Here is a 26,266-nt window from a genome sequence, read left to right as displayed (position 1 = left end):
AATTCAAACACTATTACATTTTTTGTACCGTCGTTGTAATGAGTGATGTTGTATATGAAATGTGCCACACACCGTGGCGTTTTTCTATTGGTGTCCGGTAGGGGTGGGAATCTCATGGCAGCTCACGATTCGATTCGATTCCGATTATGAGGTCAACGATTCGATTCTGAAGCGATTATCGATGCATCTCGATGCATCTCAATGCATCTCGAGATGAAGGTAATCGCTTCATCTCGATGCAACAATTTTTTTTATGTACATTTACATGCGTGATTTTCAAAAATATATATATATATCTGGGTTTGCTACACAGAGTTTGCTAATCACTTCCTACTATTGTGATGATCATTAAAGACATCAACAGATGAATTAACTTATCTAATATTTCATAAGAGAGAAAGCTTTTGTCACAAATATGACTTTCTATGAACAATGCAATAATCAATGCACCTTGCATTATAACACAATATGGAAGCATGCAAAAAATAGGTTTCAGTTTTATTTTATTTCTAATCTTTCTTTTCTATGTCATTAAAGGAAAAGCTGCTCTTGAATTAGAAGGAGTTCTTGTGTCTGGCTGTGAGTTTGCACGCATGCTATGCGTAGGCTGAATCGCAATCGTGTCAAGACTAATCAGATTGGCCAATACACACTGAAGATAAATTAAATGATTTTAAAGTTACAAAAATTATCCCTCTCTGGCGAACAGAATGTTGCAGCAGGCAAAAAAAACAAAAAAAAACGTATGCATCGAGACAGAATCGTTCTAGCGAGAATCGCGATGCATCGAAGAATCGTCTATTTTCCCACCACTACTAACAACGTAACAAAATGCCATCGAATAATAAATAATTGTTATTTTGTACAATATCTAGCCTACATCTAACCACTCTGATCATGATCCCTACCTCCAGGCTCCACTAGAGAGCATGGAACGGTCATCAATGGCAAGGAGCGGATGAAATGCATCATCACTCACTGCCCGCTTCGCGCTCAGAAGGGAGCATCAGTTCTCTTCATCGTGGTTAGAGTAACCGATCACTTTCGTACGATATTACTCAAGTCAAAGACTATAGAAATGATCCCTGAAAGTATGATCTTAGTGTTGAAACGGGCGCGGACGGGCACCAATTCATGGGGTAGTCCTTCTCACTGGTGGTTGTGAGGTAGAACTTTCACAATATTTCAGCTCATGTAAAAATAACGGATGGCACTGATACAAATCTTAGTTAATTGAAACTGAACTCAAACATCGGTATAAAGTGCCGTTCAAAACTACTGATCATAAGGGCCAATACGGGTACCACGCACAACTATGTTAACGGAGTGATATGATAAAGAGATATAGAGATAAATAGTCCCCACATCTCTTAGCGAGACACGGGGGTCCGTTGACGAAAGTACCACCCCGCCTGTCGGAATTCAACTCAATCCCCACTGCTTAAGTTCAACTCACATCCGACCTCTCTGTTTATTTATGTTATTCAAAATCCTACCAAATATTAAACACAGGAAATTCATGTGCATAGTCTACTGCTATTGTGCCGTTATTGTACAGATATTCCAGATTCAGCGTGTGCAAATGACTTGATACTGTCTACAATATGATAACCTGCACAATGCACATACAAAATTTATACTACTTGATACGGCCATCACTCGCATCACATCAAAATTGAAACATTATTTTATATATTATATACACCTGAGCAGTTACACCAGCAATGCAGGTAACTTCAAACGGTTTACAAGAGCCTACACTGCATCAGTATTTTTTGATTGCCTACACAATATTTACTAATTAAAATAAACATACTAACGGCGTAACAAATTGCCAACGACGGACATACAATGTGCAATGTCGTGTTTTACCTAATGGTGGATTTAATGATTTGTTTCCGTGACCCAGTTCTCGTGATTCAGTTCGCCACGAGGAGTCGTTCGCGAATCGTTCGTTCGTTCGTTCGTTCAGTCGAGTTTCCGGTAGCACAAACTCCACTGAGTCTGCATCATGGAATGCACGCCATTGCACGTTTCTCATCTGAGTCAGTCAGACTCAGTGGAGTTAGTGCTACCGGAAATTCATTCGTTCGTTCAGTCGAGTTTCCGGTGAATCGAATGGTGAACGAGACGACCGAACGAACGAGAGAGACGAACCGGTTTGGTTTGTTCGTTCTAAAGACTCGTTCAATTGAACCTGTTCGCGAACGAACGAGCCAACACTACCTCGTATTCAGTATTTAACATTTAGAGGGGCGCTTTTCGAAATGCTCAATGAGACGAGAACATGTGTAAGAAATGATAGCAACACGGCACCAAAGAATAACCGGAAATGTTAATATAAATGTTTTTATTGGATGTCTAAAAAACAGGGAAGCCTGGCTTCCCTTGGCCTCCGGGAGAAAACGCAACAATTATAATTTCTATAATTGTAGGTTGTAGGCTGGTGATCATGTATTAGCCCTACAATACATGATCACCAAGTACAACCTACAATTATAGAAAGAATGCCAAAAGTAGGCCTAGATGATTCATTTGAAGGATGTGGTGTGTGAATATGTTATTTTGTCCTTGACCCTGATTCAATGAGCATCTGTTATCAGGCCGTAAACCAACAGACCTAGCCAACAATAGGCCATTGGACATAAGCATCTGTCTTTGACTAGTGACTTAAATCGCCCAAAAAAATAATAAATTGCATAACTGAATATTGTGTCGTTCTCAGCATGAAAAATGAATACAGAGCCGAAAGGAAAAAGCTAACCGGCCATGTTTCAAACTTTTGAGCACTAAAGTAAACCCAGCTTTGGCCTGTGATTGGCAAATCGGGCCCCCAAATTGATATGAGGGTGTCTTTCTTGCGGGTTTGAAATGTTTGGTTTCAGGTCCTATGCTGCCACCTGCTGCCAAACCATAACCTTGAAATGCGTAGTAGCGTAGTCGTTTAGGCAATCAGATATTTTATGATGATTGAATGTGGAAATGTTGAATATTATACTTTGCAATGTTCATATGCACATGCATATGAACGCATGCATTCATATGTGTGATTCACTGATGTCCAACTCAGGTTGGTTTAATCCTCACACGGTCACATCACACCTGGTGCAATTTTCTGTATCAGTAGCATGCATACGCAATAATGCAAAGCATTAGTGTTTTGTGATATTTTTGTTTCAAAGATCTGGGGTATCCTGTAGGCTGGTTTTCTATTAAAACACACACAAATTACTGTGAGGTCACAATGCGCTCAATGATAGGTTCGGGAAGCTGGACTCGTCATAATGTCTCGTGTCAATCAAGTACCTGCTCAAGTTCTAAAGTTTTCCTTCGCCCTTCGACGCCAAGTAGAGGTAAGTCATGAACTATAGCTCTAAGTAATAAGTAGTCCCATTTTATGTCAATGCTATTATAAATCCGTCCCTGGCACATTATTACATATCAATTATATATTTATCGAAGTGTAAAAGATAAATCTAGCCTACCACATATTGCTCGATTGAAATAAGGTTAAGCCGTGCTCGGGGCGTCGTGGACCTCGGCCTCTCTCACCTCACTCTCCAACAAACACCAAAGGGCCCTTGCCCCCTCTTCGAAAAGTTCAATGTCATTTTAGAAAGTCATCTAACTGATCGATAACGCTAACAATTATGTATGTTATTGTAAATGGTTTTTCACGGGGAAAACACCGATCGATTTATCGTCGTAACCTTTTGTCACCATAACCGTAAAGTCGAAAACCATAACCGTAATACCGCATGAATATACAGATCGGTACATTTGTGGAACGTTCTTGCTGCATGTATTCACGCCATCGCACTTAATGAGGGTCATATCTGAAGCAATGCTGCTGCTGGAGGTGTTTTAACGACTGCATTAGCTCACTCTCTTACTAGCTAGTGGCTAGTGACGTTTATGTTATTACATGGTTCGGTATGCGCTGCACTCACACTCGTGGTTGGTTCAACGTTTCAGTGATGAACCGTGACTTTTACCGAATTAGTGTCTTTATCGACTTCCAATGCAAGTAATGTTGTTGTAAACCTAACGAGACACCGTGATAGGAGCGTACAACTCATGCCGTTTTATTCTCTTTTCACACATTTTCCACATCACTCACACACTTAATTTCTTGTACCAGAAATCAAAATTGCATGAGTATGCTTCAGACCCAAGCAGTGGTCCAATCTATGTATGTGGTAAAGACTCCATTAATTAAATAATAAATTGAATATGTTTCATTACAGAGACTCAGAGAGATTATCGAACAGCGACGATGGACAGGAAGACATTATTTTCTTTGTGGGCTCAACTGACCCCTGCTTCCATCATGATGGCGGACAGGGAGTCCTACACCGAGGTGACCAGGCTCGTCCCCGCCCCCCCTACTGAGGCCAAGCCCCCGGGCCTTAACCCCCACTACCCTCGTGGGGCTAGGCTGCCCTGGTTGGCTGCCCCAGCTGGTGGCAGCAACGAGAGGGTCGTCCTCCGCCCCCCTACTGAGGCCAAGCCCCCGGGCCTTAACCCCCGCTACCCTCGTGGGGCTAGGCTGCCCCGGTTGGCTGTGGCTGAGGAGGCTGACGGCCAAGAAGCCTGGATCCAGGCGGCCCACTCCGACACCGTGTCCCCCCGTGCACGGGCTCTGGGTGCCGCCTCGAGCCAGGAGACTTCCCCGGGCCAAACCCCCCCAGGTGAAGAAGTTGTATACTTTAGTGTATTGCAAATATAATTAAAGTATAGAAAAGTTATTACAAGTGAACATTTACTTTTTGTGCTTAAATTAAAGTATGTTTAACGTATGTACTTTTCAAAAGTGTACTTCACAATAAATGTTATCAAGTTAAACTTTAATGTACTGAAAAATAAGTATACCAATTCTAAAATACTTAAGTGGTATTGCATTGTACTTGTAAAAAGTGTACTTTATTGTAAATGTACTGTAAAGTAGAAGTGTATTTAAGTAAACTACATCTCAAGCTGTACTTAGAGTGTACTTATAAAGATTATACAAAGTTATAAATAAGTGGTATTTTAGTGTACTTATGTAAAGTACACTTATTTTCAAGTCCTGTGTACTACACTACTAAAATGTTTTATTAAAGTGTACTAAAATTCACTTCATTAGCAATGGCTGACCCTGACCACCATCGTGGGTCTAGGCTGCCCCGGTTGGCTGCCCCAGCCGCTGGCGCCAGAGACAGGATTGTCCTCCGCCCCCCTACTGAGGCCAAGCCCCCGGGCCTTAAACCCTGCTACCCTCGTGGGGCTAGGCTGCCCCGGTTGGCTGCCCCAGCTGGTGGCAGCAACGAGAGGGTCGTCCTCCACCCCCCTACTGAGGCCAAGCCCCCGGGCCTTAACCCCTGCTACCCTCGTGGGGCTAGGCTGCCCCGGTTGGCTGTGGCTGAGGAGGCTGACGGCCAGGAAGCCTGGATCCAGGCGGCGCACTCCGACACCGTGTCCCCCCGTGCACGGGCTCTGGGTGCCGCCTCGAGCCAGGAGAATTCCCCGGGCCAAACCCCCCCAGGTGAAGAAGTTGTATACTTTAGTGCAGTGGTTTTCAAACTGTGGGGCGCGCCCCCCCTGGGGGGCGCCAGAGTTCTTCAGGGGGAGCGCGACGTGAATAATAAACCCGAAAAAACCCTTGGAAGTCTATGATCCAAATCATCAATCGTACTTCAACTGTAGAAGTAACATAACTGAATCAATTTTCAACCGTTTATCTTCGTGCAAACCATTTAACCCATCTACACACTTGTATCTTCAAAAATATCCAAACAGAATTTCGATATCATCTAAAATTCTTCTGAATTCTTCTTCAGAATCACAGTTTTAGTTTCATACCGCTTCGTTTTCAGCTGTTTTCATTGAAGACGTCAGCCCATTCTGATACACCTACTTCTAGACATCGTAACTCATTCATTTTTCAACCGTTTACCATCGTTCAAACCATTAAACAAATCGACACACTTGTATCTTCAATACTATCGAAACGGAATTTTGATAGCATTAATGCTTTTTCAGAATCACAGTTTTAGTTTCAAACCGGCATCGTTTTCGGTTGCTTATAATAATTTAGGTCACCATAGCAACGCCGGTAAACAAACCCCGCCGAATAGTCGAATCTCTGGACTGAAAAGGCAGATCGGATTTGACTCAGAAAATTCAGAGTCGGGGACCCTGAAAGAATCTGTAAACTGGCAGTTTACACAGATTAAGATGTTCAAGTGTATTTAAAAAAGGTTAAGCTAAACCATGCTTAGATAAAGTTGTTAAATTGTGTAAAGAAATGTGTTGTAATGTTTCAGAAATATGTTTAAATGTTTAAAAAAATATGTTTAGAAAAATAGAATAATAATAATCATAATACATTTAATTTAGAGGCGCCTTTCAAGACACCCAAGGTTACCTTACAGAGCATATAGTCATCATAAATCGTCTAAAAAAACAAGAAATATGTTTCAAATGTTTCAAAAATATGTTACAAATGTTAGAAAATTATGATCAGAGATGTTTAAAATGTGTAAAATAATTAAGATAGCTTTCAAAACATAGGTATTTAGAACTTTTTTTGGGGGGGGGCGGGGCGCTCAGCTGAATTTTTTTCTCTGAGGGGGGGCTCACTCTCTCACACTTAGAAAACCCCTGTGTATTGCAAATATAATTAAAGTATAGAAAAGTTATTACAAGTGAACTTTTACTTTTTGTGCTTAAATTGAACTATGTTTAACGTATGTAGGCCTACTTTTCAAAAGTGTACTTCACAATAAATGCCATTAAGTTCCACTTTAATGTACTGAAAAAAAAGTACATTAATTCTGAAATACTTGAAGTGCTATTGCATTGTACTTATAAAAAGTGTACTTTATTGTAAGTGTATTGTAAATTGTACGTATGTGTACTTAAAAAAAGTATACTAAATAGCAAAGTAGAAGTGTATTTTAGTATACTTGCAGAAAGTGAATCTCAAATTGTATCAGAGTGCCTTAGAAAAATTGCAAATACGTGGTCATTGTGTACTTGTGTAAAGTACACTTATTTTCAAGTCCTGTGTACTACACTATTAAAATGTTTTATTAAAGTGCACTTAATTTCCCCTCATTAGAAGTGGCTGACCCTGACCACCCTCGTGGGGCTAGGCTGCCCCGGTTAGCTGCCCCAGCCGCTGGCGCCAACGAGAGGATCGTCCTCCGCCCTACTGAGGCCAAGCCCCCACATAGACCCCCAGGTGAACAAGTAGTACACTTTATTGTAGTACAAATATAATTGAAGTATACAAAAGTTATTCTAAGTATATTTGTTGCTTTAAAGTATGCTTAACGTGTACTTTTAAACAGTGTCCTTCACAGTGGATCTGCGGGACGCCCAGCTGAGCTCCGCCCCCTCGTCCCGGAACGCCGCTGCCTCTGCCCGCCGCAGGGCGCTCGGAGGCGCCGAGGCGGACCTCTCTGGGACGGAGCGCTCCCAGTTCGCCAACGGCCAGAGGTCCCAGGCCCCAGGCAGGATCGTCCTCCGCCCCCCTACTGAGGCCAAGCCCCCGGGCCTTAACCCCCGCTACCCTCGTGGGTCTAGGCTGCCCCGGTTGGCTGTGGCTGAGGAGGCTGACGGCCAGGAAGCCTGGATCACGGCGGCGCACTCCGACACCGTGTCCCCCCGTGCACGGGCTCTGGGTGCCGCCTCGAGCCAGGAGACTTCCCCGGGCCAAACCCCCCCAGGTGAAGAAGTCGTATACTTTAGTGTATTGCAAGTGTACTTTATTGTAAGTGTATTGTAAATTGTACGTATGTGTACTTGGAAAAGGTATCTGAATAGCAAAGTAGAAGTGTATTTTAGTATACTTGCAGAAAGTTAATCTCAAATTGTATTAGATTGCCTTAGAAAAATTGCAAATGCGTGGTCATTGTGTACTTGTGTAAAGTACACTTATTTCCAAGTCCTGTGTAAAACATTATTAAAATGTTTTATTAAAGTGTACTTAATTTCCCCTCATTAGAAGTGGCTGACCCTGACCAACCTCGTGGGGCTAGGCTGCCCCGGTTGGCTGCCCCAGCCGCTGGCGCCAACGAGAGGATCGTCCTCCGCCCTACTGAGGCCAAGCCCCCACATAGACCCCCAGGTGAACAAGTAGTACACTTTATTGTAGTACAAATATAATTGAAGCATACAAAAGTTATTCCAAGTACCGTATTTTCCGGACTATACGTCGCTCCCGAGTATTAGTCGCATCAGTCAAAAAATGCTCCATGACGAGGAAAAAAACATATATACGTCGCATCGGTGTATAAGTCGCATTTATTTTTAAACGTTTAAACAAGAACGTTTAGTCTGGAGAGACTGAATAAAATTGCAATAGCAATATAGGTGTGTCGGTCCCACTCGTAGTTCTGAGAGTATACCGAATTCAGTGACCCCGGGATTCCACCGGACGCGTATGCGCCGCGGTCCTAAACCTGAGCGCACGATCGGGAGGTGGAAGTTGCCTTCACAAGTCCAGCGGAGGGCTCCAGTTTTCGCCGGCCAAGTCATGCGCTGTGATATGTGTGACAGCTATGTTGCACAAGATTGCAGCTAAGGCTGGGGTAGCTTTGGTTGAACCGGAGGACATTGAGGACGATGACGACGAGAATATAATTTATTCGGTGGTGCAGTAGGCTTGCAGCGTTCAGTTGTAGGCCTAATGAATGACGGTGCCATCTTGCGGCCGAAGATTATGTACGCACAATTTTGGCATATAAGTCGCTTCGAAATATAAGTCGCAGGGCAAGCCAAACTACAAAAAAAACGCGACTTATAGTCCGGAAAATACGGTATATTTGTTGCTTTAAAGTATGCTTAACGTGTACTTTTAAACAGTGTCCTTCACAGTGGATCTGCGGGACGCCCAGCTGAGCTCCGCCCCCTCTTCCCGGAACGCCGCTGCCTCCGCCCGCCGCCGGGCGCTCGGAGGCGCCGAGGCGGACCTCCCTGGGAGGGAGTGCTCCCAGTCCGCCAACGGCCAGAGGTCCCAGGCCCCAGGCAGCCCGCCGGCCTCTGACGTTCCTGAAGGCGTGGCGGGCAGAGGTAAGTGCGCGTTCAGCCCGTTTCCCCCTGTGCAGGAGCGTCTGAGGAACGGCAGGATCCCCCGGGAGAAGCTCCGGGGCCCGCCCCCCCACCAGGCAGGGGAAGAGGCCGGGCCCTCTGGGAAGCGGCAGAAGAACGGGGGCCGCTGTTTCCCCGACCAGAGGCTGACCGCTGAGCCCGAGCTGGAGGAGAAGCTGTTGGATAGCAGAGGTAAGAATGGCATCTCTTACACAAATAAATCAATCCAAAGTAACTCTTCTTTTTTTATAGGATTGAGCCTGCATGCCACAAAACTTTAATTATTAGCCCGGGCTTTCATTTGTTTCAATCCCTGAACTCAAGCGGCTTGTGTTTGGGAGAGGCGTCCATATGGAACAGGCCTTTAATTCCTTTGGATTTTCCTTTTGGTGAACTGATGCCATCTATTGGCGAAAGTTGGTAATGCTCGGAACTACGTCTGTGATGTTGTCACGCGACCATGGCAAGGCGCCGGCGTCTAATTGAGACCGGCGTTTATTTTTCAAACGTGTGTGTGTGCAGATGAGCTGTCCCAGGGCTCCCTCAGCGGCCCCCAGCGAGACCCACCAGAGCCCCCCGGGCCCCACCCCTTCCCCAAACCTGAGCTGGCCATGACACAGAGCCTCACTCTCATCAGCTCACAGAACTGGTGAGACACACACACACACACACACACACACACACACACACACACACACACACACACACCGCAGACACTCAGAATTTTCCCCCACACACACACACACACACAATTAGTCGAAGCAATCCAATCTTGTGTTTCATCTGACTGACCTGCTGTGGTTCTGAACGCAGGCAGGAGAAGATGGAAGGGCTCACGGTGCTGCGCAGTCTGGCCCAGAACCACGTGGACACGCTGCTCCCCAGGCTCCGCGACGTCTGCCTCGCCCTCGTGCAAGAGGTAGCTCCCCCTCTCTGGGCCTGCTCCCTGGTGCTCTCTCTCTCTCTACCACGTAACATGGAGACCAGCGTCTGTCACTGTGGATGGGCGTGTGAGTGGGCGGGCGGCTGGGTGTGGACAGTCCGTCACTGTCTGCAAGTGTAAAACAAACTCAATCCTCCTGTCTACAGCTTAGTCCAGGGGTGCCCAACCAGTCGATTGCGGTCTACCAGTAGACCGCCGATAGATCCCAAGTCCAATTTTTTTTTTTTAAATAAATAAATTGCGCGGGACATATACGCTCGGTGGCGCATGCGCTGTCAACAGTAGTTGAAAGCCGTCAACAGTAGTTACGCATTCCTAAACGTTGGCATGGCTGAGGGGAAACAAGTTAAGACCTTTTCACCCTGAGTGGGAGGAAGATAATATTGATCATTGTTGAGAAGACGCCGTGTGCAGACGGAATGAAACCCCCACTGAAGTCCGTAGGTCCACGATACAAACCACCACCACCCCCTGCTAGAAGGTAGGTTTGACTGGTAGATCTCGGGAGGTTGGCTACTTGAAAAGTAGATCTTGGGTCGAAAAAAGGTTGGGCACCCCTGGCTTAGTCTATATTACCTCGCTGTGTGTAAAACCATCCCCAACAATTCTACACCATAGAACGAGTGGTTGATTCGTCATGAACAATGTCAGCAAAACACAGCCTTGAATGAAGCGAAGAGTGTGAAACATATTATAATGTAACACCTGCATTTCCTTCATATAGCGCTTTCCAAGACACTCAAAGAACCTTTACAGAGTGAGAGTGGTGTCTACCACGTGTGTGTTTGGTTTTCAGGTGAAGAACCTGCGTTCGGGCGTGTCCCGCGTAGCCGTGTGCACGCTGGGCGTCCTGTACTGCCACCTGCAGCGGGCCATGGACAAGGAGGTAGACACCACGGCCAGGGCGCTGCTGCACAAGGCGGCCGAGAGCAACGCCTTCATACGGGAGGAAGTGGACGCAGCGCTGGGCCACATGGTGCGGCACTGCACGCCGGCACGCTGCATCAACGCCTTCCTGGACGGGGGTTTGAGGTCAGGGGGCTGCACACACACGCACAACGCAGACACAAACACACTGTATTGCGCCTTGTTATGTTTTCTAGTATATCTACCACAGTAACGGTATTGCAAGATCAAATCTGTGATTTATATAAAGTACAAAGAATCAGCGGCAGATGCAAACGCACAACAGAAAAAATAGACATTTAAACAGGACTTGAGTGTCAAAGGAAACGTTTCTAACATCCTTAATCTGCTTTGGACTGGTAGGTAGGATACTCCAGAGGTCTAGCCGATGTTTCCTTATCTCCGTCCGTTGTGTACTTCTGTGGTTTGTGTCTCTTTGTGTGCGTCCTTCATGTTGAGCCTGTGTGCGTCTGCAGCCACCTGAGCGCGGCGGTGAGGAAGTGCGCCGCCCAGCACCTGGCCGACCTGCTGGAGAGGGTGGGCGTGGCCCGCCTGCTGTCCGGAGGGAAGGACGTGACGGACAGAATCCTCCCGGCCGTGGTCAAGCTGGCCCTGGACTCCTCCCCGGAACCCAGGCACGTAGAGCCCCCGGTGGCTTCCTGTGTTGGCTGAAGGCTTTGGCGTGTGTCCAACGGCTCGGTGACGTGCCGGTCTCACTCCTCCCCCTTCAGGTCCTTTGGCCGCCGGATGTTGGTGTTCCTGTCCTCCCACCGGGACTTTGATAGCCTGCTGGAGAAGAACATCCCCACCAAGGACCTTTCCGCCGCCCGCAAGGCGGTCAGTGGACTCAAGGCAAAGGTACGGAAGGCCCCGCCCTCTCGCCCCACCCTATCGCTTGGTGACGGGTCTGGTGAACGTTGTTGTTGTTGTGTTTGTTGTGTCAGGGTCAGGGTCTGGGTGAGACGCCCCAGACCCCAGCCTCGCTTCCCGGCAGTGGCACCGCCAGGGCCTCGACGCTCCAAAGGAAGCTCCCCAAACCGACCATAGCCCCCAGCCCCACCACCACAACTGCCACCCCGACCAACACCGCCACCACCACCACCACCCCCACCCCCAGGTGAGACTCCTCCCAGACGCATGACAGCCACCTTGGAAATATGTTGGTGAAAGTAAAAGCCTTACTTATGCTATGAGGTCAGCTCCTCTCTCGGGGTCGTGTTCCAGAGCACACATGATGGCTTTTGTTTGCAATGTCTCTCCTATATTTATTTATGCATTTGTTCGTTTTCTCAACTTGAAGCAAACTTTAAGAATATCTTTTATCTTATTTCCAAGATCATACATATATATGTAGTAAGTATGTATGCAGTTTCATGACATTATATTTTGTGGTACCCTCCAGGGAGCCCAACTGCAAGTACAGCTCCAAACCTCAGGGGCCCATCATCGAAGACAAGGCTGAGTACATCAGGCAGCTCACCGTTCTGCTGGAGTCCAAGGACTTCAGGGAGCGCATCAAAGGCCTCGACCAGCTGGTGGCCGACTGCCAGCACAACCCCAGCATGGTCATCCGCAGCCTGTTCCCGGTCCGTAAAACCCCCCACCGCTCGTAAACGCCCACTACCTCACACTCGCCCTTATCCCCTTTCCTGGTGGGACTCCCTCCTGTCCCCTTTTTGTTCACCTGTTCCCCGTTTCTCCCCGCTCCCCCAGGTGTTTGACCTCTTCAGAGACCGCCTGCTGGAGTCCAACCGTAAGGTGAACCTTTATGCCCTGGAGGCCCTGCAGGGGATGGTGCGCCTGCTGAAGGACAACCTGTCCGGGGTGCTCAACCACCTGGTGCCCGCCATCGTGGACAACCACCTCAACTCCAAGAACCGCGCTGTGTACTCGGCCGCCACAGGGGCCCTCTGCGAGCTGGTGCTGAACCTCGGTGAGGGCCCGGTGGGGAGCTGTCCAGAACACGGTCCGGTCTGACCACGGTGTTGTCCTTGTTACTCATGTGTTCGTCCCTTGCCCCTCTCCAGACAACAGCCTCCTCCTTGAGCCGTTCTGCTTCAAGGCACGGGTTCTTAGCGGCCAAGCAAAGGTGGACCTGATCGAGAAGGTTGCAGGTTTGTTAATGGCTAAAATGTTTGTTTGTTTTGTTCTTTGCAATGATCAGCACCAAACATACGTCTACCATTGTGTGGCCAATCAAGCGGCATCTGATCCGCTCTGCTCTGCCGCCTTCATCTCCTCCGTCTCTTCCTATTCCTCTGTCTCCTCCTCTCCTCTGTCTCCTCCTGTCTCCCATTATTTTGTCTCGTCCTTGGTTTCCACCTCCTTCTCTTCCTGTCTCCTCCCCTCCCCCTTTCCCTCCGTCTCCTCCTCCCCCCCCAGAGCTGGTGATGGAGCTGTACCCCCGCCGGCCCCAGCTGGTGGAGCAGAAGGCGCTGCCCCTGCTGTGGGGCCTGCTGGGCCCGTCCAGCGGCAGCGTGCACCGGGCGACAACCAGCCTGTGCCGAGCCCTCCACCATCAGATGGGGCCCGGCCTGCGGCAGAGCGCCGCCTCCCAGCCCCCGAGCGTCGGCAGGGACCTCAACCAGCTGCTGAGAACCATGTCCTGAATAAAAAATGACGTAAGGACGGGAACGAGAAGACTCACTGCTCTCTTTGCACTTTTACAGGTAGCTTGTGTTGCACTTTAACAGGTACAATTTACAATTACAATTAGGGCATTTAGCAGACGCTTTTATCCAAAGCGACTTACATCGGTTAATACACACATTGACACACCGACGGCAGAGTCAACCATGCAAGGTGATAGCCAGGTCGTCGGGAGCAGTAAGGCAGGGCTCCAGACTGCGACCAATTGGTCACGTTTTGCGAACAGAATTTGAGAATGCGCGACAAAATTTTTGCTGGTCGTGCATGCGCGTCAGCAAAAATTCAGTCGCGCATTTGCCCCTTTTTTTCTTCTTTATTTTTACACGTTAAACGTGGAAGGGGCGCGTCAATGAATCCGAAATCTGTAGCAGGCAAAAGAGTGTGAGAAAGATAGGGAATGGCCACTAAGTGGCTAATGTGTGGAGGGGGAGGGTCATAGAGATTATCGATTGCGGGAAACCGCCGCGGGTCTGTGAGAAGGAGAACGATCTCAACCTTCCATTCGAACAATGAGCAAGCGAACAATTCAATCGTTCTTCCTACCTGCGGCACTTGCGGCTAGTAGTGTGCCAGTGCCACAGTCTACAGAGTCGGAGGATGATGGCTGCGAGAATTCAGCTGTTTAAGGTACTGTAATTTCGGCTGTGCATGTATTTTTGGAATTTTCAATTGCTACAATAAATTATGTTGTTGACTTCTAACCCTGCGTTCACAACAAAAGATGCATTTGCTGCCCGAACGCGTTGCCGCCAAAGTTTTGCGGCGCCGCAAATCAAGTTTTGCGGCGCGTCAAAAGTTTTGCAGCGCGGCAAAGGTTTTGCTGCGCCGCAAAAGTTTTGCTGCGCCGCAGTTTTGATGCGCGGCAAGTTTTTCCCGCGGTGCTTCTGAATTCATTCACAACCATGGCCGACATTACGAGCATTGCATGTCTTTACCTGTTGTGGAAGAGGGAGAGACGTCGGAATGCCCGCCGTTTATGGGTTCATGAGACCATTCGGAGCCGTACAGAGCTCGGTGAATTTCACCGTCTTCTGCAGGAGCTCCGTCTGGATGGCGAACGTTTCCAGCGCAATTTGAGGCTGACTCCAGCACAGTTTGATGACCTGCTAGCTAGGATCGGTGCTAGGATCTCTCGGTTGGACATTTATACTTATATTTATACAACTGTTGTATAATGAGCGTATACATGACTGCTATGACGCCCGATCATTTTGTGAAAGTTTGCATATCAATCCGCGCCTGGAAGTAGAAACAGTTACAAAGTAAAACATATGTTGGATGATGGAGAGCGTGTAAATGTTGTTACTCCGGGAGTGAGCAAGGCGATGGAGAGACTAACGAAAGCTTAGGCACACGGCGAGTGAACTGCTCCATAGGATAAATTGCCGGCGAGCCGCTCTATCGGAGCCTTCTCTCGGAGGGACGCTAAAGTGTGTTGCATAGCGACCATCGATGCATAGCGGCAGCCAGGAGGGACTACTTTTTTGTATTCTTTAATTAAACGGCTATTTTGACTTTCTTGGTTTCTTTTTAAATGTAGTGTGTCTATGACTTTCGTTTCGCCATAATAGTAACCGTTGTATAAAAGCAATAGATCAATTCAGTCAGTGGCATGTGCTCATTATACCACTGTGAAGGGGGTCGCCGGCCCTCCGCTGCGCGTTGTAAAGTGGTATAATGAGCACATACCACAGCCTGGCGTGATCTATTGCTTAAATATATATGTATTGGACACTTATAACTGGCCACGGTGGTTTTGAAGATCACCGGGTATGCGGAGACTGCAATTATTATCTTCTCCTCCATTTAAGTAACACTGATTGGCTGTTACGGCATGTCACTCAGTGGCAACGCCTCAGTGGCAACGCTGTTGAACGCTGATTGGCTGTCATCACGCGTTTGCTGCCGAAAAGTTGAAATATTTCAACTCGAGCAGCATTTGACCCGCCGCAAAATACGTGAACGCGCCCGCCGCCCGTGCCCGGCAGCGGGCACGGGCATGCCGCGCTGCAAATCAGATTTTGACGCGCCGCAAATCAAATTTTGCTGCCCGTTTTCTCGGCAGCAAATGCTGCGGCAGCAAAGCAGCAACACGTCTCTACATTCACTTCGAACGGGATCGTGACGCGCGTCAACTTTTTGCATCTTTTGGTGTGAACGCAGGGTAACATGTTCTGCATTCCTGCAAACTCGTTTTCTTGGTCAATTGGGTCATTCACGTGAATCGCGTAGAACCGAAGAGTTTTTTTAGGGGGGGGGGGGGGGGAAGCTGTCCTTATGCATGAGACACCTGGCTACCGCGCGAGTCTGATGGAAACTCTTGACATCAATTTGAAGTAGGGGTGTACGGTATAAATGGTATAGAAAGTACACCAGTATGAATTTGCGCCAAATTGAGATGCCGAAACTATACGGCAAGGTCCGCAAGAGAAACAAATCCATACTATTAAACATTAGTGTTTTTCAGAGATGGAAGTAACTTGAGAAAACATTTTAATTTTTTTTATGCAGTTTTGCTGCCTTACCAGTATTTTACCCCTTCAGAAGCATTTATATCGAAATTAGAAGATACAATTAACATACTGTGATATAATACCGTTACCTTCTATGCCTCAAATCATACCGTGATATACATTTTAGTCCATACCGTACAGCCCAAATTTGAAGGAACTATCTGTTAAATTCAAGGTAGGTCAAGATTTTTGGGGCAAAAACAACAGCTATTTGTTTGCTTGATTCAACTAACGTTAGCTACCGCTTTTTTGATGCGATATAATTTACAATAATATTGTATTTTTAGGACGAGTCAACGCCGAGTACTGCACGAACGTAGACCTTGCATAAAGTTAGTAAATACTAACAACATAGGGCTCTTAGGACCCTACGAGTACCCCTGGAGCCCTCGTAAGCTACGAGTCATTCCACAACGTTCGTTACCAACGATGCTTCCGGGAAACGGAGTGAAAACTGAACGATGTTGGTACGACGCACTTCACAAACCACTTAGGCTAAAGATGCTTTCGGGAAACAGGGCCCTGAACTATATCATTTGCAAAGCTTCTTACCTGGGCATGTGTGTCGATGGCGGAGCCGTTGTTTCAAAACATAACGTCTTACCTGGGCGAGTGTCGCTGCGGTGTCTGCGCGTGTGTGTGTGTTCCTACCTGCGCATGTGTTGATGGTGGAGCCGTTATGTTTAAGGGCGAGTGTCGATGCGGTGTGTGCGTCTGTGTTCTTACCTGCGCGTTTGTCGATGGCGTAGCCGTTATGTTTAAAAACATAACGTCTTACCTCGGCGAGTGTGTAGGTGTATTTGTCTTGACGTGCGGTGTGCGCGTGCGTGTGTGCATTTACGTGTTTGTGCGTGTGTGTGCGTAGTGTACATGTGTTGTGTATGTGCGTGCTTGAGATGCATTTGAAGGCATATCAATATTCGGCAATTTCTTTTTTGAGTAACCGGTTAACCGAACTATGAAAAAAAATAAAATAATGTGTAGCGCACTCATAATGAAGTCTGAAGTTCTTCCATGATCTGGCATTCACTAATCAAAGGCATTCGTTTTCCATCTCTATTAGTCAAATAAATAGGGAAATCAAATCCAATTTGTTCAATTGAGCATTTTAGAAGGAAAAACACAGCTCGAAATCAGTATGCTGAATCAAACGAAACCATCATTTTGGACAAGAATATGAATGAACAGTATTGCATACTTAAGGCACAAACTGAAATAAGATTAGAGTAAATTTAAGGCACAAACTGAATAGATTCAAGTAACTGAAGCACAGCAGCAAAAAGTACAAGTACTGGTGGGCTTGCATATCAACAGAACTCCACTAGCAGCGCATGGGCCTGCCTCATCAACAAAAATATATTTAGTGTAAGACGGAAATACAGTATGTCTAAAACATTTCCAGTTAACATAACACATAATCCCACCTACTGCATCACTCAGTCATTCTTGAACAAAAAATTGTGCATATCTACGTGCTCGGGGGATAGGCGGGTGCGGAAGCGATTCACAATCAAGCCCACCGTGGAAAAGACTCGTCTGGAACGGAGGTTGCCGGTATAGCAAAGTATTCCAAGTATTGAATGGCATTAGTATACACCAGGGGTACTCAAGTAGAAATGATGAGGGGCCACAATTTTTTTTTTCAGGGACTCAAGGGGCCATTTATTGGGACCGTGTACGTCCGATAACGTATCATAACATAACGTATGTATAACATTTACAACATTTTATAACATAACATTTCCTTTTTATTAAAAAAAAACAAAAATATTTCCTAAAATAAAAATATTATTTTAATTTAGGCATATATTAAAAAAAATAACTAAATAAAACCAAACATAACCCTGTTCAAGATAAAAAAACAAAAAAAACAAAAAGCCTTCAGACAGCCCATTTTTGTGCTTGGGAGAATTGGCCTCTGCTTTCTTTGGCCAATGCTTCAAACCTGGGCTGATATGGTGTGATTGCCAGGGAGACACACTGATGCACGTGCTCGTTGGTTAGGCGACTCCGGTACTGATTTTTGATGAAGTTAATTTTTGAGAATGCAGATTCACATCTGTATGTGGATCCAAACATTGTAAGGATGTGCACTGCCATCCTATTCAGCAGGGGGAAATTGGCCGCAGTTGACATATTAAGCACAGAGGGCGAGGGCTGGACGGTGGTAGAAAGAACGCAAACCTTTCTGTCCACTCTGGTTGGAACTGGCGGTTTTCGCTGTCCAGTTTTCTTTTTGGGGCAAATTTGGAGCATGCCATTACGGCTCCGGTCGGTATACGTGTGACTGACTGCTGCTGAGATGGACTGTCTGCCTCGAGTTTGGGAGGGCTGGAGCGGTCTGTGGGCTGGAGTGCTATCTGTTTATCGTTGCAACCTCCAGCCTCGTATTGAGATCGCGGCGCGCGGTTTCAAAATAAGAGCGCCCAGCACGATTATTATTATTATTATTATTTTTTTTTTATAATTAAAAAAACTTTTCAAAACAGCTCGAGGGCCATTAATAGACACCCCGCGGGCCACAAAAGACCCGCGGGCCGCTACTTGAGTATGACTGGTATACACGTTTAATGAACAATATGTTATTAATATAGCTAATGAATATATTGAATGAACTTAAGGCAAAAATTTAAAAAAATCTCAAAGTCAACTACCCACACCGTTTCGAATAATCAAATATTCGAATTACCGTGCCCATCCCTAGTGCTTACGGTGTATGGGTTTGCGTGTGCTGTGTGTGTGTGTGAGCTGCAGGCTGCTTGGCACATGCGCACATGACCAACTTGAGTAACTGGTGCGACAGGCCTGCTATTATAGTAGTAAGATTAGCATCTGACAGGAAGTGTTCAGAAACGTATCATCTTTCCAGGCTGTTGGACTGGAAAACAAATTTACAGCATATGGAATATTTGAACTGAAATTATCATTTACTAAGCTGAAACGTTAAATAATGGCATTAGCTATACAGAATTTTTTTCTGGGAAGACCAGCTCGCTGCCATTCATGCATTTGATTTTAACTGTGGCTGAGTAGGGGAGGTTGATGTCTGCTCGTCCCACTGTCAAATCAACGCTCACGGTCTATCGTGCCGGGACCGTCACATTGACCTCATCTGATTCTCTGAGGAGTTCATTGTGGACAACAGCACTGCTCCCATGGTCAAGCTAAATCCACCAGACCCCCCCACCAGTTTCGGGTAGTGATGTTATGGTTTTCGTCGAGGCATCGGGGCGTGTGTCGAGTACCTCGGCTCCTCCCCCAGCGAAGCTCCGTATCGAGTAGGATTCACATAGGCGAAATGACGTAGCGAGTGACGTTCGAGGCTTCATCTCGGGCTGTTCCGCGATATGGGTTCACAATTGGCACATTTTTACAAAAAGAAGACCCAACCCAGTTCCAAGATCACTTTTATGGCTATGTAATTAATCACACTCATTCTCAGTCATCATGCAGTTCTATTATTACAATTATTAGTAGGCTACTGTAGTTATAAGACAATCTATTTTGCCCGGGATGACTTAAAATCTTTGTCAAATGATTTGTTCTCTACCATGAGCTCGGGAGATATTTATGAACGGCACACTCACACGTATCACTGAAATGACTTTAATTCTTAAACGTTTTGATGTTGTACGAAGCAAACATCACATCATCACAGGAAACTCTTTCTTTCATCATAATTTCATTCACCACTAGGTGTCCCTAGCGTACTCATTTGAAGCTTCGAGGTCGAACCACTTTGATGGTTCATATGGCTGCGAGGCTTTGACGTTTCATGAGGCATCATCTCGGCACCACTACATCTCACCACTCTGATCATGATCCCTACCTCCAGGCTCCACTAGAGAGCATGGAACGGTCATCAATGGCAAGGATATTTCAGCTCATGTAAAAATAACGGATGGCACTGATACAAATCTTAGTTCATTGAAACTGAACTCAAACATCGGTATAGAGTGACGTTCAAAACTAGTGATCATAAGGGCCAATACGGGTACCACGCACAACTACGTTAACGGAGTGATATGATAAAGAGATATAGAGATAAATAGTCCCCACATCTCTTTGCGAGACACGGGGGTCCGTTGACGAAAGTACCACCCCGCCTGTCGGAATTCAACTCAATCCCCACTGCTTTAGTTCAACTCACATCCGACCTCTCTGTTTATTGATGTTATTCAAAATCCTACCAAGTATTAAACACAGGAAATTCATGTGCATAGTCTACTGCTATATTGTGCCGTTATTGTACAGACATTCCAGATTCAGCGTGTACAAATGACTTGATACTGTCTACAATATGATAACTTGCACAATGCACATATAGTGAATTAACAATTTATACTACTTGATATGGCCATCTCTCGCATCACATCAAAAGTGAAAACTTATTTTATATATTATATACACCTGAGCAGTTACACCAGCAATGCAGGTAACTTCAAACGGTTTACAAGAGCCTAAACTGCATTAGTATTTTTGATTGCCTACACAATATTTACTAAGTAAAATAAACATACTTACAGGGTAACAATTTGCCAACGACTCAGAATAATAAATAATTGTTATTTTGTACAATATCTAGCCTACATCTAACCACTCTGATCATGATCCCTACCTCCAGGCTCCACTAGAGAGCATGGAACGGTCATCAATGGCAAGGAGCAGATGAAATGCATCATCACTCACTGCCCGCTTCGCGCTCAGAAAGGAACATCAGTTCTCTTCATCGTGGTTAGAGTAACCGATCACTTTCGTACGATATTTCTCAAGTCAAAGACTATAGAAATGATCCCTGAAAGTATGATCTTAGTGTTGAAACGGGCGCGGACGGGCACCAATTCATGGGGTAGTCCTTCTCACTGGTGGTTGTGAGGTAGAACTTTCACAATATTTCAGCTCATGTAAAAATAACGGATGGCACTGATACAAATCTTAGTTCATTGAAACTGAACTCAAACATCGGTATAGAGTGACGTTCAAAACTAGTGATCATAAGGGCCAATACGGGTACCACGCACAACTACGTTAACGGAGTGATATGATAAAGAGATATAGTGATAAATAGTCCCCACATCTCTTTGCGAGACACGGGGGTCCGTTGACGAAAGTACCACCCCGCCTGTCGGAATTCAACTCAATCCCCACTGCTTTAGTTCAACTCACATCCGACCTCTCTGTTTATTGATGTTATTCAAAATCCTACCAAGTATTAAACACAGGAAATTCATGTGCATAGTCTACTGCTATATTGTGCCGTTATTGTACAGACATTCCAGATTCAGCGTGTGCAATTGACTTGATACTGTCTACACTATAACTTGCACAATGCACATATAGTGAATTAACAATTTATACTACTTGATATGGCCATCACTCGCATCACATCAAAAGTGAAACATTATTTTATATATTATATACACCTGAGCAGTTACACCAGCAATGCAGGTAACTTCAAACGGTTTACAAGAGCCTAAACGGCATTAGTATTTTTGATTGCCTACACAATATTTACTAAGTAAAATAAACATACTTACAGCGTAACAAATTGCCAACAACTCAGAATAATGACTAATTGTTATTTTGTACAATATCTAGCCTACATCTAACCACTCTGATCATGATCCCTACCTCCAGGCTCCACTAGAGAGCATGGAACGGTCATCAATGGCAAGGAGCGGATGAAATGCATCATCACTCACTGCCCGCTTCGCGCTCAGAAAGGAACATCAGTTCTCTTCATCGTGGTTAGAGTAACCGATCACTTTCGTACGATATTTCTCAAGTCAAAGACTATAGAAATGATCCCTGAAAGTATGATCTTAGTGTTGAAACGGGCGCGGACGGGCACCAATTCATGGGGTAGTCCTTCTCACTGGTGGTTGTGAGGTAGAACTTTCACAATATTTCAGCTCATGTAAAAATAACGGATGGCACTGATACAAATCTTAGTTCATTGAAACTGAACTCAAACATCGGTATAGAGTGACGTTCAAAACTAGTGATCATAAGGGCCAATACGGGTACCACGCACAACTACGTTAACGGAGTGATATGATAAAGAGATATAGTGATAAATAGTCCCCACATCTCTTTGCGAGACACGGGGGTCCGTTGACGAAAGTACCACCCCGCCTGTCGGAATTCAACTCAATCCCCACTGCTTTAGTTCAACTCACATCCGACCTCTCTGTTTATTGATGTTATTCAAAATCCTACCAAGTATTAAACACAGGAAATTCATGTGCATAGTCTACTGCTATATTGTGCCGTTATTGTACAGACATTCCAGATTCAGCTTGTGCAAATGACTTGATACTGTCTACAATATGATAACTTGCACAATGCACATAGAGTGAATTAACAATTTATACTACTTGATATGGCCATCCCTCGCATCACATCAAAAGTGAAACATTATTTATATATATTATAAACACCTGAGCAGTCACACCAGCAATGCAGGTAACTTCAAACTGTTTACAAGAGCCTACACTGCATCAGTATTTTTGATTGCCTACACAATACTTACTAAGTAAAATAAACATACTAACGGCGTAACAAATTGCCAACGACTCAGAATAATGACTAATTGTTATTTTGTACAATATCTAGCCTATATCCAGGCTCCACTAGAGAGCATGGAACGGTCATCAATGGCAAGGAGCGGATGAAATGCATCATCACTCACTGCGCGCTTCGCGCTCAGAAGGGAACATCGGTTCTCTTCATCGTGGTTAGAGTAACCGATCACTTTCGTACGATATTTCTCAAGTCAAAGACTATAGAAATGATCCCTGAAAGTATGATCTTAGTGTTGAAACGGGCGCGGACGGGCACCAATTCATGGGGTAGTCCTTCTCACTGGTGGTTGTGAGGTAGAACTTTCATAATATTTCAGCTCATGTAAAAATAACGGATGGCACTGATACAAATCTTAGTTAATTGAAACTGAACTCAAACATCGGTATAGAGTGACGTTCAAAACTAGTGATCATAAGGGCCAATACGGGTACCACACACAATTACGTTAACGGAGTGATATGATAAAGAGATATAGAGATAAATAGTCCCCACATCTCTTTGCGAGACACGAGGGTCCGTTGACGAAAGTACCACCCCGCCTGTCGGAATTCAACTCAATCCCCACTGCTTTAGTTCAACTCACATCCGACCTCTCTGTATATTTATGTTATTCAAAATCCTACCAAGTATTAAACACAGGAAATTCATGTGTATAGTCTACTGCTATATTGTGCCGTTATTGTACAGACATTCCAGATTCAGCGTGTGCAAATGACTTGATACTGTCTACAATATGATAACTTGCACAATGCACATATAGTGAATTAATAATTTATACTACTTGATATGGCCATCACTCGCATCACATTAAAGTGAAACATTATTTATATACATTATATACACCTGAGCAGTTACACCAGCAATGCAGGTAACTTCAAACGGTTTACAAGAGCCTACACTGCATCAGTATTTTTGATTGCCTACACAATACTTACTAAGTAAAATAATCATACTAACGGCGTAACAAATTGCCAACGACTCAGAATAATGACTAATTGTTATTTTGTACAATATCTAGCCTACATCTAACCACTCTGATCATGATCCCTACCTCCAGGCTCCACTAGAGAGCATGGAACGGTCATCAATGGCAAGGAGCGGATGAAATGCATCATCACTCACTGCCCGCTTCGCGCTCAGAAGGGAACATCAGTTCTCTTCATCGTGGTTAGAGTAACCGATCACTTTCGTACGATGTTTCGCAAGTCAAAGACTATAGAAATGATCCCTGAAAGTATGATCTTAGTGTTGAAACGGGCGCGGACGGGCACCAATTCATGGGGTAGTCCTTCTCACTGGTGGTTGTGAGGTAGAACTTTCACAATATTTCAGCTCATGTAAAAATAACGGATGGCACTGATACAAATCTTAGTTCATTGAAACTGAACTCAAACATCGGTATAGAGTGACGTTCAAAACTAGTGATCATAAGGGCCAATACGGGTACCATGCACAACTACGTTAGCGGAGTGATATGATAAAGAGATATAGAGATAAATAGTCCCCACATCTCTTTGCGATACACGGGGGTCCGTTGACGAAAGTACCACCCCGCCTGTCGGAATTCAACTCAATCCCCACTGCTTTAGTTCAACTCACATCCGACCTCTCTGTATATTTATGTTATTCAAAATCCTACCAAGTATTAAACACAGGAAATTCATGTGTATAGTCTACTGCTATATTGTGCCGTTATTGTACAGACATTCCAGATTCAGCGTGTGCAAATGACTTGATACTGTCTACAACATGATAACTTGCACAATGCACATATAGTGAATTAATAATTTATACTACTTGATATGGCCATCACTCGCATCACATTAAAGTGAAACATTATTTATACACATTATATACACCTGAGCAGTTACACCAGCAATGCAGGTAACTTCAAACGGTTTACAAGAGCCTACACTGCATCAGTATTTTTGATTGCCTACACAATACTTACTAAGTAAAATAAACATACTAACGGCGTAACAAATTGCCAACGACTCAGAATAATGACTAATTGTTATTTTGTACAATATCTAGCCAACATCAAACCACTCTGATCATGATCCCTACATCGAGGCTCCACTAGAGAGCATGGAACGGTCATCAATGGCAAGGAGCGGATGAAATGCATCATCACTCACTGCCCGCTTCGCGCTCAGAAGGGAACATCAGTTCTCTTCATCGTGGTTAGAGTAACCGATCACTTTTGTATGATATTTCTCAAGTCAAAGACTATAGAAATGATCCCTGAAAGTATGATCTTAGTGTTGAAACGGGCGCGGACGGGCACCAATTCATGGGGTAGTCCTTCTCACTGGTGGTTGTGAGGTAGAACTTTCACAATATTTCAGCTCATGTAAAAATAACGGATGGCACTGATACAAATCTTAGTTCATTGAAACTGAACTCAAACATCGGTATAGAGTGACGTTCAAAACTAGTGATCATAAGGGCCAATACGGGTACCACGCACAACTACGTTAACGGAGTGATATGATAAAGAGATATAGAGATAAATAGTCCCCACATCTCTTTGCGATACACGGGGGTCCGTTGACGAAAGTACCACCCCGCCTGTCGGAATTCAACTCAATCCCCACTGCTTTAGTTCAACTCACATCCGACCTCTCTGTATATTTATGTTATTCAAAATCCTACCAAGTATTAAACACAGGAAATTCATGTGTATAGTCTACTGCTATATTGTGCCGTTATTGTACAGACATTCCAGATTCAGCGTGTGCAAATGACTTGATACTGTCTACAATATGATAACTTGCACAATGCACATAGAGTGAATTAATAATTACTTGATATGGCCATCACTCGCATCACATCAAAAGTGAAACATTATTTATATATATTATATACACCTGGGACCCGTTTCCCGAAAGTGTCGTTAGCCTAAGTGGATCGTGAAGTGCGTCGAAAGGGCATCGTAGAGTTTTCACTGCGTTTCCCGAAAGCATCGTGGGGAACGAACGTCTTGAAAACGCTCGTAGCTAACGAGTACTCCAGGGGTGCTCGTAGGTACTCGTAGGACGCTAAGAGCATCGTCAGCTATAGCCTCAGTGGCGACACCATCGGACATTCCGTCTATTGGATGCGTTTTTATTAAAACGCATTGCGCCTTGATGTTCTTAGTTTGGTAATTAATAAAGATTATGAATTAATTTATTAACAAAGATGTTAAAATGGCCAAAATAAAACGGGACAGTCCAGAAAATGTTTGCGCAGGCAGGGCACTCAAAATGTGTGAGAGAAAGTGGGGGGATTTGTGCAGACTGACATAAGCTACTCATAAAACGTAGCATAAAATAATGTAAAAAATTAAATAAAATTAAAAAAAAGAAAAAAAAATTATAAAAAACAAGCAAAGGAGCAGGCAAAAGGCTGGGATATGGTGGGGATTGGTCACGTTGACGGGAATGTTTAGTGACATGTGGGAGGGTGGAGGGGGTTAAAAAAAAGTCTCAATCACTCTTCGACGCGCATGAAAACCAGCGTAGTTATGAGGGAGGCCGTCCTCACACCGATCTTCCTCGTCGTCATCGTCCTCAGCGTCCTCCGGTTCAAGCAATGCCACCCCAGCCTTAGC

At 45.1% G+C, this 26,266-nt stretch overlaps 1 protein-coding gene, 5 non-coding genes and 1 pseudogene across 6 annotated transcripts; 1 reads left to right on the top strand and 6 right to left on the bottom strand.

Moving 5' to 3' along the window:
• Window positions 1-885: 885 nt before the first annotated feature.
• Window positions 886-1,101, bottom strand: LOC130376530 (small nucleolar RNA U3). Its single transcript, XR_008894062.1, has one exon. It is a non-coding gene; the product is annotated as a small nucleolar RNA U3 (small nucleolar RNA).
• A 3,232-nt stretch (window positions 1,102-4,333) lies between these two features.
• LOC130402395 (TOG array regulator of axonemal microtubules protein 1-like) lies at window positions 4,334-13,533 on the top strand. The gene is made up of 14 exons (XM_056606543.1): window positions 4,334-4,360; window positions 5,410-5,524; window positions 7,347-7,496; window positions 8,851-9,267; window positions 9,598-9,724; window positions 9,889-9,994; window positions 10,815-11,050; window positions 11,401-11,559; window positions 11,656-11,782; window positions 11,869-12,041; window positions 12,327-12,510; window positions 12,638-12,857; window positions 12,952-13,038; window positions 13,307-13,533. The coding sequence occupies exons 1-14, from the start codon at window positions 4,334-4,336 to the stop codon at window positions 13,531-13,533; spliced, it is 2,355 nt and encodes a 784-aa protein (XP_056462518.1).
• Window positions 13,534-20,681: 7,148 nt separating this feature from the next.
• Window positions 20,682-20,897, bottom strand: LOC130376519 (small nucleolar RNA U3). Its single transcript, XR_008894061.1, has one exon. It is a non-coding gene; the product is annotated as a small nucleolar RNA U3 (small nucleolar RNA).
• Window positions 20,898-21,694: 797 nt separating this feature from the next.
• Window positions 21,695-21,910, bottom strand: LOC130376574 (small nucleolar RNA U3). The gene has a single exon (XR_008894066.1). It is a non-coding gene; the product is annotated as a small nucleolar RNA U3 (small nucleolar RNA).
• Window positions 21,911-22,657: 747 nt separating this feature from the next.
• LOC130376729 (small nucleolar RNA U3) lies at window positions 22,658-22,899 on the bottom strand (annotated as a pseudogene).
• An 800-nt stretch (window positions 22,900-23,699) lies between these two features.
• On the bottom strand, window positions 23,700-23,915 carry LOC130376585 (small nucleolar RNA U3). The gene has a single exon (XR_008894067.1). It is a non-coding gene; the product is annotated as a small nucleolar RNA U3 (small nucleolar RNA).
• Window positions 23,916-24,715: 800 nt separating this feature from the next.
• On the bottom strand, window positions 24,716-24,931 carry LOC130376552 (small nucleolar RNA U3). The gene has a single exon (XR_008894064.1). It is a non-coding gene; the product is annotated as a small nucleolar RNA U3 (small nucleolar RNA).
• Between the last annotated feature and the right edge of the window lie 1,335 nt (window positions 24,932-26,266).

The sequence above is a fragment of the Gadus chalcogrammus genome, chromosome 2, assembly GCF_026213295.1.
Source record: "Gadus chalcogrammus isolate NIFS_2021 chromosome 2, NIFS_Gcha_1.0, whole genome shotgun sequence".
Lineage (NCBI taxonomy): Eukaryota > Metazoa > Chordata > Actinopteri > Gadiformes > Gadidae > Gadus > Gadus chalcogrammus.
This window is presented reverse-complemented; position numbering and strand designations above follow the sequence as displayed.

Coding starts and splice junctions, on each gene's coding strand:
- LOC130402395 (XM_056606543.1), top strand. CDS start 4,334: ATGGCGGACAGGGAGTCCTACACCGAG. Junction 11,560..11,655: donor GACTCCTCCCCGGAACCCAG/GCACGTAGAGCC, acceptor CTCCCCCTTCAG/GTCCTTTGGCCGCCGGATGT. Junction 12,858..12,951: donor CGAGCTGGTGCTGAACCTCG/GTGAGGGCCCGG, acceptor GCCCCTCTCCAG/ACAACAGCCTCCTCCTTGAG.